General features: G+C 39.9%; 1 protein-coding gene and 2 long non-coding RNA genes across 5 annotated transcripts in view; 2 read left to right on the plus strand and 1 right to left on the minus strand.

Annotated features, from left to right (window-relative positions):
• Positions 1-8,408, plus strand: part of LOC106953232 (uncharacterized) — a 14,126-nt gene extending 5,718 nt beyond the window's left edge. For both annotated transcript variants that reach the window (XR_001426165.1, XR_001426164.1), the window contains 3 exons: positions 179-389; positions 2,373-2,597; positions 7,649-8,408. This is a non-coding gene — a long non-coding RNA (uncharacterized LOC106953232). The remainder of the gene's footprint in view (positions 1-178; positions 390-2,372; positions 2,598-7,648) is intronic.
• The window catches only part of LOC106953233 (uncharacterized), a 26,006-nt gene extending 14,583 nt beyond the window's left edge, over positions 1-11,423 (minus strand). Inside the window, exon 1 of the long non-coding RNA XR_001426166.1 lies at positions 11,340-11,423. This is a non-coding gene — a long non-coding RNA (uncharacterized LOC106953233). The remainder of the gene's footprint in view (positions 1-11,339) is intronic.
• Positions 11,043-13,146, plus strand: part of gpr157 (G protein-coupled receptor 157) — an 11,272-nt gene continuing 9,168 nt past the window's right edge. The window contains exons 1-2 of one of the 2 annotated variants that reach the window (XM_015041834.1): positions 11,043-11,657; positions 12,636-12,849. In XM_015041834.1, the coding sequence (XP_014897320.1) occupies positions 11,281-11,657; positions 12,636-12,849 (591 nt within the window). In that variant the 5' untranslated portion in view covers positions 11,043-11,280. The remainder of the gene's footprint in view (positions 11,658-12,635; positions 12,850-13,146) is intronic. The other variant, XM_015041833.1, reaches the window with a different exon arrangement.

The raw sequence follows: 13,146 nt of genomic DNA on the forward strand, positions 1-13,146 counted from the left end.
AAGGTCAATTTTTTAAAAAATAAAAAAAAAAAATTTCAGTTTGCCCTTTCCAAAAATAAAATTCCCAAAAAAAAAAAAAAAAAAAAACACCCTGGGAAATGCAGGGCTGCATCATGGCTGTCAGTGAATTAACGCCACCACATCCAGGCAATTTCCCCCTCTCCTGCCCTCTTCACAGAGTTCCTGTCTGGTCGCCCGCAGTGGGACAAAGACGAAGCTCCAGGCACAGCTCACAGCTCGGCGAGTGTGGCATCCTGGTGACTTTGCTCTCTCATTGATGAGGTCATCGGCCTTGTTGACGGGCCGCAGCGGAGGGCGACGCCGCTGATGTGTAGCACGCCACTTTTAGGAGACGCTCAGGTAGCCAAACTCGGGCCATATTGTAGCAGGTGAGTTTTGCTGAGCTGGCTTCTGCTGCTGAAGCCAGAATCTGCCTAGTGATCAACTTCCTCTAACAGCAGTGATGAACTGGCATCACCTCCTCCTCCAGATAAAAAAAACCCCGGCTACTCAACGTAATTAGCACTCATGGATACTGATGACCTGGCACATTTAGCGTGGCTCACCATCTGAGCGGCTAAGCAGAGCGCGGTGCAAACAAATTCGCCTCCCTGATCCGTCTGACGGAAGATCCGTTCGTCGCTACGTTAATGAATTGCTTTTAAGTTCAGATCAAACATCAAATGTCGCGAAGGAAGCATTAATATTTCACATGGATTCCAAATCTTTGCTGATGCATTCCCTCTGATTTTCGGTTTTATAATTCATGCTGATGGGCTTCATCTGTAATTGATGTGACCTACTGTATAATATGATCTGATGAATCAGCAGCTTTCATTAGTATGCTGTGCTGGTGCCCAGTTACAGCTTCTGGTGCAGATAAAACCCGAACCACCGCAGACAGAACTGAAGGTAAACTTACGATCTTTCAGATTTTGCGTTTTATGTGTTATGCGCTTCATGTTATTCAGCTTCAACCAATGAAGAGTGAGATTTTGGTGCCGAGTATCGGATGTTGGCGGCGGTGTGACATTTTCATGGGACAATAATCCTCAGTAAAAATACTGCAGTTTTTTTGTGGCTTTTGGTGCAAAAAAAAAAAAAAATGTCAAAGTGCAACAAGACCTAACGGAGAGATGACTCCTATAGTTGCCAAAGTTATAAGAATATTGATTATTCCAGTTTTAGTGATGTTGTCAATAATATTTATCACTATTTTGATAATTAGGTTCAAGCTGAAAAATAAAAAAGTAGTTTTATTGGCTTTTTTGTGCAGAGTATTACATCGTTTTATACTTCTGCTCTTTATAACAAGCAAGAACACAAAGCTCATATTAGAAGTCAGAGTATCTGAAAGTTAAATTTAAGATCTCTGTGTGCAATAAAAATATCTAAAGTTGATTTAATAATGAACTTGTCTACAGGTAAGCTGAATATTATTCACACCCCTGGGCATATTTAAAATAAATTACACTCTTTTTGTGATCCGGCAGGAGTCACGGCTAAGTCTGGCGCAATAAGCAATTAATCAATTCATCCCATGACAAATTAAAACGGGCTCGATAATTTCCATTCTGATGATTAATAATTTTTGAAGGGCAATTTTGTTTACAGAGACTTCATGCCCAGATTTATTAATGGTTTTGGTGGTTTTGGTGTAGTGTGTGCTTTTTATTTTTATTTTGTTCGTTGTTTTTGGTTGTGTTTATTTAAAATATCTTGCAGTTCCAGTGATAGGTGTTCTTCACAAAATTTTAATTTATTGGCCTGTGAAAGGGAGAAAATGTATTATTATGTTATTATCAATATATAATTCGAAAAAGGTCTCAAAACAACATTATTGTGACAGGCCTAAACATGTCTGCTTGATGCAACAGGCATGATACTGTTTTACAGATAATTAAATGAGGATTCATATTTTAGCCTTTTTTTTTTCAGCCAGCTCACTAGCAGTGCTCAGCCACACGGGGGTTAAGGGCAGTGTAGAGTCACTCTACTGTAAAACACTCCTTTGCCGTCTCATCAAAATCCCTTCAAACCACAGAAACAGCCTGACAAATTTGAGCCGTTTTGAAACTACAACTTTCTAAAACCAGTAAAAAAAAAATCCACATTGTCAACAACAACTTCTTAAGAGCTGCCCTGTTCAACAAAGCAAACACAAGTTTTTTTTCCCCTTTCTATTAATATAATAAGACAAGCCAGGCCAGCGTATTAAAGCCGTGTCACGTCATCAGCTGGAGCAGTAACCCCATCATCTGCTTAAGTGTCTCAAAGTGAAAGCTAAGCTAACAGAGGAGGCTGAGTCACGCTGGGTCCTTTCTGGGCTTCCCCCTTCTCTGATCCTCCGCTCCTCCCCTTCTGTGGTCTAGGCTCATGAACCGGGTTCGACCGCTGGTGGCGTGTTGGAACATGCCTTGACTTGTTGTGCTGTCTGGGTGAAGCACACATAGAAAGAGAGAAAGAGAGAGAGAGAGAGGAGGCACAGAGAAACAGAAGAGGCTGGTGGTCAACTGGAACCTTGTGTGAAGTGACCCTGCAGCGCCCTGCACATTTGGGTGGATGGAGGAGCTGCGCCGCCGCCGCCTTATTCCCTGGTGAGTGTGAATAATCGCTTCTGACTTTAATGTTAGAACTTATTTCAATAACATGGTTCACTTTTGCTGTATACAGAGCCAGTTAATCGTGGAGCATTTCATATTTTATAGCATAGGGAAGTCAAAAAGAGCTGACTCGAAGGCCTCAGACAGGCTAAATCAAGGTTGTGAGTTATTTAAATGTCAACGGTTAATTTTAAAATGACAGCTTTCGGTGCTGTGAAAGTGTCTTGGTAACTAGGGAAGAGGTTGCTGAATGCACAGGACAGCCGGGCAAATTACAAAGGGCCATGATAACATCCGTGTGGATTCTGAACTAAGAGAAATGTGGAATTAGCAACATCCCCTCTTCAAAGCCGGGAGGAGGACGACGACTTCCTACAGCTTCTACTTAGGAGTGACGATACACTCAGAGCGTTCTCGCTCTCAAAGGAGAAGTGTCGTCAGCGCTTCTGCCAGATTGCACTACAGTGTACACAGAGACGCTGACAACACCAGGACGGGCTTTCCACGTTGTCGCTCTCATCACATGTTATTGATAAACTCAACAGAGAAATCACATTTGAAACGTCTGAAAACTGAACAACACACAAACCCCTCGGTGACTGTTCACCGTCCGGCGTACTATGACCCGTGTGTTTCACACGAGCCTACCATGACGACTGGACCATTAACCCACTCCTCTCTGTGGAAGCAGAAGGGATTTATTCACACTGGTTACCAGAACAAAAGCATGGCAAGATTGTCTCTAAACTTCGGTTTCAAATGGCTTTGATTTTCCATCATGCAGCTAAAAGTAGCTTTTTTTTGTGAAGTCAGAGGAAATGTCTGAGTGTCCAGCTGTTGAAGCATAGTTACACAGCAATGCCTCTCTCCCTGCTGCTGCAAACTGAAAGTCAGCTGGTTGCAAAAAGCCCCCAACACTTTTCTGTGCAGTGCCATGGAGTCTAAATCGTCTGCTCCACAGAACAGAATCGGCAACTTGAAAGTACTCGACTGCCATATTTTATTTCATTTCGTCAATGAAAAAGGCAAATATATTAAAAACGAATCATTTTCCTTTTAACTACTAAGCAATAAACTCATCAGCAAAATTTCCAGGAAACGAGGTAGAAAATAAATAATTACTGTAGGTCTGAAAAAGGGTCTCGGATGTTTGCTCTGATAAAGGATCGGGAGCCGTAAAAAAAAAAGTTATTCCAATGTCCCCCAGGCTCCTGCAGCAGCTTATGAAAAAAAGAACAAAGTCAGCTCCTGGCTAATATTTCTGGTCGCAAAAAAAATTCATTTTCAGTACTTGGAAATGCATCACTCATCTTAGGGTAACTGTTTTAAAACTATTTTTAAAAGCTAAGAGTCTTCCAACCAGCATGACAAATTAAACTTGCATTCCTGATTAAAGAGCAGAAGGGAAACTAAAAGATAATATTCTCCTTAATAAGCACTAGAGAATTATTAACATGTTTAGGGGGTTTTGTTGTTAAAGTCAAGACATAAAAGTTGAAATAACAAAAATAATCAACATGTTAGCTGATTTAGCAGCCATCGTAATACTTGTGTACTTTTGTTTTGAGTTAAAGCAATTAGCTAATATTTTATTACTTTCTTTATTAACATAATACCAGGAAAACCTTACATATGAATGAGGTCACACTGTCCCATGACTCGCTTACTCACAAACAAAATGCTTTTCAAAGCACAGAAGCAATTATTATTTATTGCTTCTCATTACGCTGAATTGAAAGGCCTCCAGCCTCTAATTTATAAATTAAAAGCTTCGCTACTATTCAGAAACCTCCCTATACAATAACTACTAACAGCTTTGTCAGCCATAAGATGATTATGTGAGCACAGAGGGACCGAGCCAGAGAGGCATGACTGCTGAGCTCTGTGAGCTGACACTAGTGCGACCGAGGAGCGCAGAGCGGCGCTGGAGATGAGGAACGAAACGCACGCCGCCGCCGGCTGCCACGGTGGATCCGTGTTTTTAGCCGACACAATCTGAGGCCTGACAGCAGTGGGATCCAGTGTAGGTGAGCCTTGGTTTGGGTTAGGCTCTGAGTGTCAGTTCGTGTCAGTGCAGACGTGTCTTTTGCTCTTGAAAGGAAATGCTGGGTGGAGGTTGGATGTGTCACAGAGTTACAGACTTATAGAAGAGTGTCGCTGCTGAGGCCCTGTGGTTACCTGAACCCAACGCTCACATTGATCACTTTATTTACAAAAACTTTTAAAATTAGATTATTTTTACGACATGTTTAAAATCCCCATGATGTGTCAAATATTTATGCAGAAAAAAATGTTTGAATGATTGAGATGACCCGTTTCCTTGCCATGTGATCGTAAGAAAGAATGAACAATTAACAATACATTGTCCGTTTTAAACAACCAAAACTGCATCACTCCATCTTATGACACTGGCACAAAAAAATGGAAATAACAGGTTTAACTTTAGTAAATTAAACCAACTTAACTGTCATCAAACTAACAGTATAACTCAGTACATGATATTTTATTAGAGGCCATCCAAATTAAAGAACTACAACAATAAATATGTGGTTAATTATATTTTGCATAATTAAAAGAGATATTGTCAAACAAGGTAAGAGATCCCCCAAAGTATCTGCTGCTAACTTTAGAAGGTGGCAAAATGAAAACAATGTCACCGTTTCTAAATGTTATTAATAATCATAATCATCAGAAGAAGAAGAATATGTTTTATCCTACTTGAGGATGAAATATATCCTCAATGGGATTAAATGGGAGTAAATCCCAGAGGTAATTGCCCACAATTATTCTAAATATTAATGAATGTTATGTTTATCATATTTCAAGATAAACCATCTTGAATGGTTATGTCTTTTTACAGCTATACACAGTTAAGTCCATAATTCATAACCTTGACAGAATTTATTTCAATTTTTCAATTTAAAATGCTAAATTATTTTCAAATGACTTACTTATCCACGCAATATTTTACTGAAACAACAGAGAAAAGAACTAATTTACTATATGCCTAAAAAAGGGTGTCAGATGTTTTCTTTAATAAAAAACTTTTACTTTTTACAGGGTTAAGGGAAGCTTTTAGCTTTAGCAGCATGTTTCTTCTCCCTGTTAGCGATATAAATGCTTTGGAGGAACACAGCCAGAGTCCTGACAAAAATATGATAAAGGATCTTTGTCATCACCCTAAAATGTTAGTTTGATGACAAAGACGTCTCTCAACTTTAAACGACCTCATCACCAAAGATAAATTGTCAGCTGGTCAGCAACTATAGGAAGGGCTTGAACGCTGTGACGCCATTAAAGATTTTTCCATTGATTATTGACAATAGCATAAGTGCTTATTTGACATTTCATTTATTTCACATCTAAATAAAATCTTTTCTTGAAAACTGATACTCCTTTTGCACTGCTTCATAAGTTTTTGAAAGTTGCGTACTTCATTTCCTACTAGAAACAAACTTCATGGTTGAACGAAATCGTTTTAATCCTAATCTGCAAGAAGTATAAAAATGTTTTGTCCTAACTCTATATATACAATAAAATACAAAATAGTCCTTCGTGATGAATCATAGTAAATTTATCTTGAACCAAATTTAAACGCACTAAATAACATGACAATTTAATCCAGTGATTTAATCAGAATCCATTTTAAATTGTTGAGATTACACACTCCTCCTCTGTTTACGTAACATAACCTAATTCATTTAATCCAGAAGTAATTACTTATTAAATTAGTAGTCATAGGGTATTAATACCCAGTTAATTTAAATTTTAAAAACTCAAACGTTAAATTCCACCTTCGTAGCCTTGAACACGTTCTGAATGAATAAACAGATTTTGTTGTGTTGTGGACAAAGCGAGACCTCTGATGGAGTTGTCTTTCAAACACACTTCTTTACACTTCTCTAAAAAAAACAACTTTGTGAATGAACTAGTGTCAATTAGCTGAGATGCATTTACCTATTGCAATCATCTCAAATGACAGTTCCAGTTGCTTACAATAACATTTCTAAACGTAATCTTCACAGCCCTTTCTCTTAATGAGCGGAGGCTCCGTGCCGACGCCGCAGACTGAAGCAGAGCGGCAACCTTTCATTCATTTAGCGAGCAGCAGCGCTGCTTTTCCTTGGCATTCCTCAGCCCTGTATTAGGGATTACATCAAGGCCGGAGCAGGGAGGAATCCCTGCCGTCATGTGCTCGGCGAAGGTGTCGTCAGGCCTCCAGACAAAGACACAAAGGGACGCGGACGCAGCTGTTTGGCATCAGAAAGCGGGTCAAGAGGAGTCCCTGTCCCTCTGTGCGGACAGGAGAAGACTTCTTCATTCTTCGTAAAAACAAATTTTAAAAAGTGAATGTTGCAGATCGCTTTAGTAAAACGCTCAAATTATTTTACATCAGACAAGAACCAGCGCCTGCAGGCACAAATCAAGCTCTGGAATTCCCAGTTGCACAACCATAAACGTGTCATAAATTTCACAAAAACACAGTGGACGGATGACTAAGGTAACCCTACTGAAGAATCCAAAACAGAAGTCCCTCTTTTCCATTCGTTAGCAGCTGAAATGCCGGTCTCCAGTATTCCCGTTGTCCTGTCGGAGAAGCAGATCCCACACGGAGACAGCAGCGGTCAGTCGGCCTAAAATAGCTCTGCAGCGAGCGAACGCCACTGATACCAAGGAGCGGGGGGAGGTGGAGGTGGGGGGGTTTAGTTGTTGTTCCTGAGGTACATCAACACAGAACGGGTTCACTCAAGTGAACACAAGGAGGTGAGAGCTAAACCAGACCAAGGTTTTGTTGCAAAATCATGAGTCATGACAGATCTATTCTTAGTTCCCGGGTGTTTGTGTTTGCCCAAGTTATGCAAACTTCAAGTGATGCTGCAGAAAAAAGGCTGGAGGGATGTGAAGTATCTGTTCAGAAACAAGCTCTGGGTTACTGAGGAGGGAGCGAAGACTTCCTACCCACTTGAATTTTTTATGCGATATGAAAATGCATCCATTCAAAATAATGCTCAATCCTTTCCTTCCCCACATCTTCCGTTCCATAGGTCTTCCAGTGACTGGCGAAGCATCCCGACACCAAAAAGCCAGGAAAGTGGGATGCAAACGTCAGCAGTGCCAGACTGAAGGGGTCAAACTGTGCGGCTAAAACCAGCCAAGTTCCTGCTGAGAGTAAGCAGGCGGACAGACGGGCGGACGGACGGTAGGCTGCGGCTGCTGTGGGTGTTTCTCTGGCAGTGTCTTAGCTGGTTGTTGTGAGGAGTGAGAACGAAGCAATCAGCAAGTATACTGCCGCAGAAATTCTTCGCAATAAGATGCCCTGGGATCAATGCTCGTCACGAGGTGCAGAGACTGAACAAAGGTTTTCATAACGTGGAAACGGAGCCGGGCTGTAAACTCGAAATGGAAACAGGATAATCTGAAGACGGACAGAGAGAGCGAGAGAGCATGGCTTTTTTTATTACCAACATTGACATTGGGATGAAGGCATCCGAACCGCTGAACTCTAAGCTGTAGTTCCATGTTCTTCTGCTGCCATCTTGTGACTGAAAGCAGCCTCTCTGCATGCTTTTGTTGATTAAAGTCTGCACCGATTTATTGAACCCATATCAATCTTTTTTTTTGTTTTTAGCGTCAAGAAAATATCTGCACGTCTCAATAGTGCTAGATTCCCTTTTTCCAGTCCATCCTTCTTTGTAACCAAGCTTAATTTAATTTGTGAATGTATCAAACTTATTAGCCAAGACATTTCTCCATGTTAGATATTTAATTGTAAAAAGGTTGTAATAAATGTTTCATAATAACTTATTTATCATTCGGCCTCATTTGTTTTTGTGGTCGGAAAAAACGTTGTGCTGTGTGTGAACCGCTTTGCCGCGTGTAAAAGCACCAACGCACCTGAAAAGCTGATGCTGCCAGGACAACAAAGCAGAAGTAATGAGTGCAAATGAACCAGGTGCACATCAATTCAAAGACTCACTCTGTAATTACAGCTGAATCTATCTTGTTCCTCTGATGTTTTTTTTTTTTTTTGCATAAAGAATCAGAGGAACGTGAATGGAGAACACATCACTGCTACTCGTAATGCGCTGCTGACTCTAATGCAGATGTTGCGCTTGCTGCAGTCTGCAGAAAAAAAAAAAGAGCCTGCTATTTCACTGCACTGCTGCAGCCCAGGGGGGCCGACGGGGGCTGCAGTTTTTCCTGAGCTGCAGCGATGCAGAAGCAGTAAACGCCGGCTCGCACACAAGGTCACTGCTTCGCTGACTTTAAGCCTTCCTAAATTTTAGCTCTATGGAAACCCTCAAATTCGAGGCCAAGAAATAATTAACAGCTGCTGGACACAAAGAACAGCAGACGTCGCTCATTAATCACAGAGGTTACGAGTCGTCGTCTCATTACAGCGGCCCTGCAAGCTGCTTGATAAGAGAAAAATTTTACTCTAGAGCCGAGGACGCCCATCAGCGGCGCACCCTTTAATTCAGTTTATATTCTGTACTTTTTGATTTATTGGTGGAATGCTTCTGTTACAGATAAATTACAACAAAATGAAAGGGTTAATTTTACAGTAGTTAATGAAACAAAAATGATAAGGAATTCCAGGCCAGTCAATTGTTGATAATTTTTCAATTGATTTGAAGTGCAGCAATAAAAAATGTAAAACCTCTGGAAGCATATTTGATAACATAAAAAGAGCTGAAAGTTAAAATTGGAGAAAAATTTGCCATGTACATTGTTTACTACATATCAATAACACCCTTCTTTATACAGTTTGCATTATTAGATAAAAAAAAAGACTAAACTCCAACAAGGAAACGTGTTTTCTACTAAGTCAAAGAGCTATAAATCCAGATCGTTAACAATAAAACATGTCTGAACAAGCTACATTTAAAGCCCAAAAAGCCATTCGTAAATAACTCTGGACCTGCAACGCACCTTCAATCAATCAATCAATCAATCAATCCAGTTTGTTTGTATAGCACATTTCAGCAATAAGGCAATTCAAAGTGCTTTACACCATAAACACACACAAGACTTCCTTATCTTGGGGGAAATAAGTACTGACATCAAAGTTTTTCTACATTAAAGGTATTTCTCATGGGCTCCTTGGCTGCTCAGTAATTTTTCTCATGTTGATTCCTCTGCTGTAAATCTTGTGGCCCAATACTTCCAGTGCTCACTTGAACATTCACAAGTTTCTAAATATCTCTTCAACCAATTTTGCAACAATGTTTATAAAGTTCTTGAAAGAGCCCTTTGTTTCTACCAATTATTAGACGAGTCTTCTGTGAAAAAGACACAGTGGAAACAAAAAGCATAGTGTTCCACTTTATAAAATATAACTTGATTTATGAATCGAATCAATATGTTTTTATTTTTCAAATGTGTGAATCACTGATTCACATTTAGTGTGAAATTCATATCAAATGCCCTCACAGAAATATATTTATTGGTTAAAATGTTCATCAGTGTATCAGTTCATCAACAATCCGAACACTGCAGGGGACACACTGTCCTCTGAGCTGTTAAGAAAAAAAGTAAACACAAAGCCACCACCAGTCACTGAGGAAATAAACTTCACTTAAAAACAATGTGTGATGAAGCACCTTTACGTTGCAAAGCACTTTTTAATGCAGCCCTTTTCTCTCCTTGTAGTGGCCAGAAGCAGCCTTCCTAATCACTCTATTGATTCTGACTTTTATGATGCACTAATGCTTACCTCAAGCAGAACACCTGCTACCTATTACCTTATAAAATACAATATGTCAAGAGGCTTACTGCTATTTTAAAAGGGTCTGCGCTTACTCAGGAAAAACCTTGAGTAACCCCTCATCAATTCAGTCTCATGTAACTACGTCAAGTTTAGTTTACAGATCAGACAGAAGCAAAAATTACTTGTTTTGTCCAAAAACTGAAATAAGCTTGCTTTAAAACGTTTATGTGTTTTTCTGTTTTCCAAACTACAACTTTATTTCGATTCACTAGTAGGTTAAAAAAAAAAATATTTAAAGTTGTATGAGTTTTTTTTTTTTTTTTTTTGACTTGTTGACAAAAATGAGGAGAGATTCAGTGAAATCGAACTAAAAATGCAACCAGAACTAAATATTAACTTGGAAAAACAAAAGTCAACACCGGGAAAGTAACCCAATGAGAGAAGGACATTCAAATTCATCATGTAATGACGGACAGAAAAATGATTTGCATAAATATATGGTGACCACTGCCCCGTAAGCCCCCCTCGGTGACGCCTCTGCTAAAATGTGAAACTTTGAGACAAGAACGTAAAAACATTTTTCTAAACACTTTCTTGATTCGTGGGTCACGTTTTATATAATTTAAAAATCTATGTTTAAGCCTTAATGCCATGTGTCACACGGTGATCCAACAGCTGTAACTAGCTAAGAAAAAAATAATCTACGGACAAAAATAAACTTGTTTCTTCCCTTTACCAGCTGACTGACTTCTGCTTTGGGTTCCGGTTGGTGCAAACAGTAGGCGTGCGGGGAGGGAGGGCTTAAACGCTGGACGAAAAGTTTTGTTTGCCTCGTTTGGACTGAAAGTTTTAAACTTACACTGCCTTTGAGGGAAATCATGATAAGATCTAGCACAAATCTGCTGCTACTGCTCCCAGGAGTGTTTGGGCAAACTCTGAAGTAGCAGCCAGTTTTCGGTGTAAACTATGGCCAACGAGAGTCAGACAGAGTTGTATTTGTCAGAGCGGGTGGTGGTGTTGGGTACCTGCGCTCTGTCCTTCCTGGGCTCCTCTCTCATCATCCTCACACACATTATCTGGACGGACTTGAGGACCACCCCGCGGAGGCTGCTGGTGTTCCTCTCGGTGACCGACTGGCTGTCGGCCGTCTCCTACGCCGTCGGAGTCTGGAGTGTTTTCCGCACCGACTCGACCGAGTGCGTCGCTCAGGGAGCCATATCCACTTTCTCGAACACCAGCAGTTTCTTCTGGACCGTGTCCATCGCCGTGTACCTCTACGTCTTCATCGTCAGGTCTAGCCAGAGGGTCGCCGACAGCCTGGTAGTGTTCTTCCACCTGGTCAGGTATGGATATCGCCGTGAAACCAGTCTAGCTAGCTGTAAAAGTAGCTTCTAAGACAAACCGAGCGCAGCCTGAGGCATGTTGGGAAGTTTGCGGGAAATACTGAAGTACGGCTTTGGCTTGATTTATGCCTTAGTTTCAAATGTTATATAGGGTTTTAGCTAATATTAGGAAAGGGAACATGACTAACTTTACTAGCGTAAAGTGGAACACTACTCCAGCGCCTACGGTTTCCATGGGAACTCTTGGAAAGTTAGTCCAGGCTAGTTCATTATTCAAACTGTATTATATTTCTCTCTTCTTTTTCAGTGAACAAATAACATGCTTTCACTTACAGCACTTTGCAGAAGTATTGTTCTCCATATTGTACCATTACAAACAAAATTTTAGTGTACCGTTTTGTTTTTAGCTAGAAAGTAAGTTTGTTTATTTATGTATTTATTTATTTTTTACAAATAGAAATCTGAAACGTGTGGCATGTATTTGTATATTTGTATTCAGGACTGGATTTAGAAGGATCGCTGCAGACCAAGGGGCCTTACACAAATGACAGAAAATAACAGCATATAATCTAATGGGAATTTTGTTTCTGCAACACTCAACAATGCAAGAGTCCATTTAATGCATTCAAACACAACTAGGTCTTAAGCATTGTGGCATTTATAACATTCTACCCTATTTTCATAATAAAATGATATTCAAATAAAGTATATTTGAGATTGCTTTAAGAGAACAGCTCATGCTTAAATAAGAAATGGTGAATGCTGTTTTCAGAAAGTGGCAATGGTTTTGTGGTTCTACCATGCATAAACTAAAACAGTCTTTTATATATAAATATATATATATATATATATATATATATATATAGAGAGAGAGAGAGAGAGAGAAAGCCACCCACAAACATTAATTTAAGTTACAAACAAAAAAACGACATTTGAGGTAACTAACATTGACTCTCTGCTTTTGCTTTTGTTTTCCAGCTGGGGCGTCCCTCTGGTCATCACTGTCACCGCTGTGTGCCTCAACAAGATAGGCTACGATGCATCAGAGGTGTCTGTGGGCTGGTGCTGGGTCAGGATCGAGGCTCCGGATCGGGTCCTGTGGATGCTGCTGACTGGAAAGATCTGGGAGTTCCTGGCCTACCTCACCCTTCCTGTGCTCTACATCTTGATCAAGAGGCATATCCACAGGGCGGTGAGGGGTCCATCATGTTTTTCTGTTTTAACTGACAACTATTTTATTTAAATAACTTTAAGAGTTATTTAAGAGGAAGAGTTACCTGTTTTTCTTGTCCATCCTGACTATATACAGTAGTATATACTGTCTTTAAGCAGTTATTATAACAGATCAAGTATTAACTGAGCTACCATCATTTTTATTAGGTCACAAAATGTAGGTATTTTTCTAATTCCCAATTTAAAGGCTGTGCAAATTTCCTTATGAACATTTGTATTTATAGTTGAACCATTCAAACCATTAATCAAGAACTTT

The sequence above is a fragment of the Poecilia latipinna genome, unplaced genomic scaffold (genome assembly GCF_001443285.1).
Source record: "Poecilia latipinna isolate Pla-1442-1.1 unplaced genomic scaffold, P_latipinna-1.0 Scaffold571, whole genome shotgun sequence".
In the NCBI taxonomy this organism is placed as follows: domain Eukaryota; kingdom Metazoa; phylum Chordata; class Actinopteri; order Cyprinodontiformes; family Poeciliidae; genus Poecilia; species Poecilia latipinna.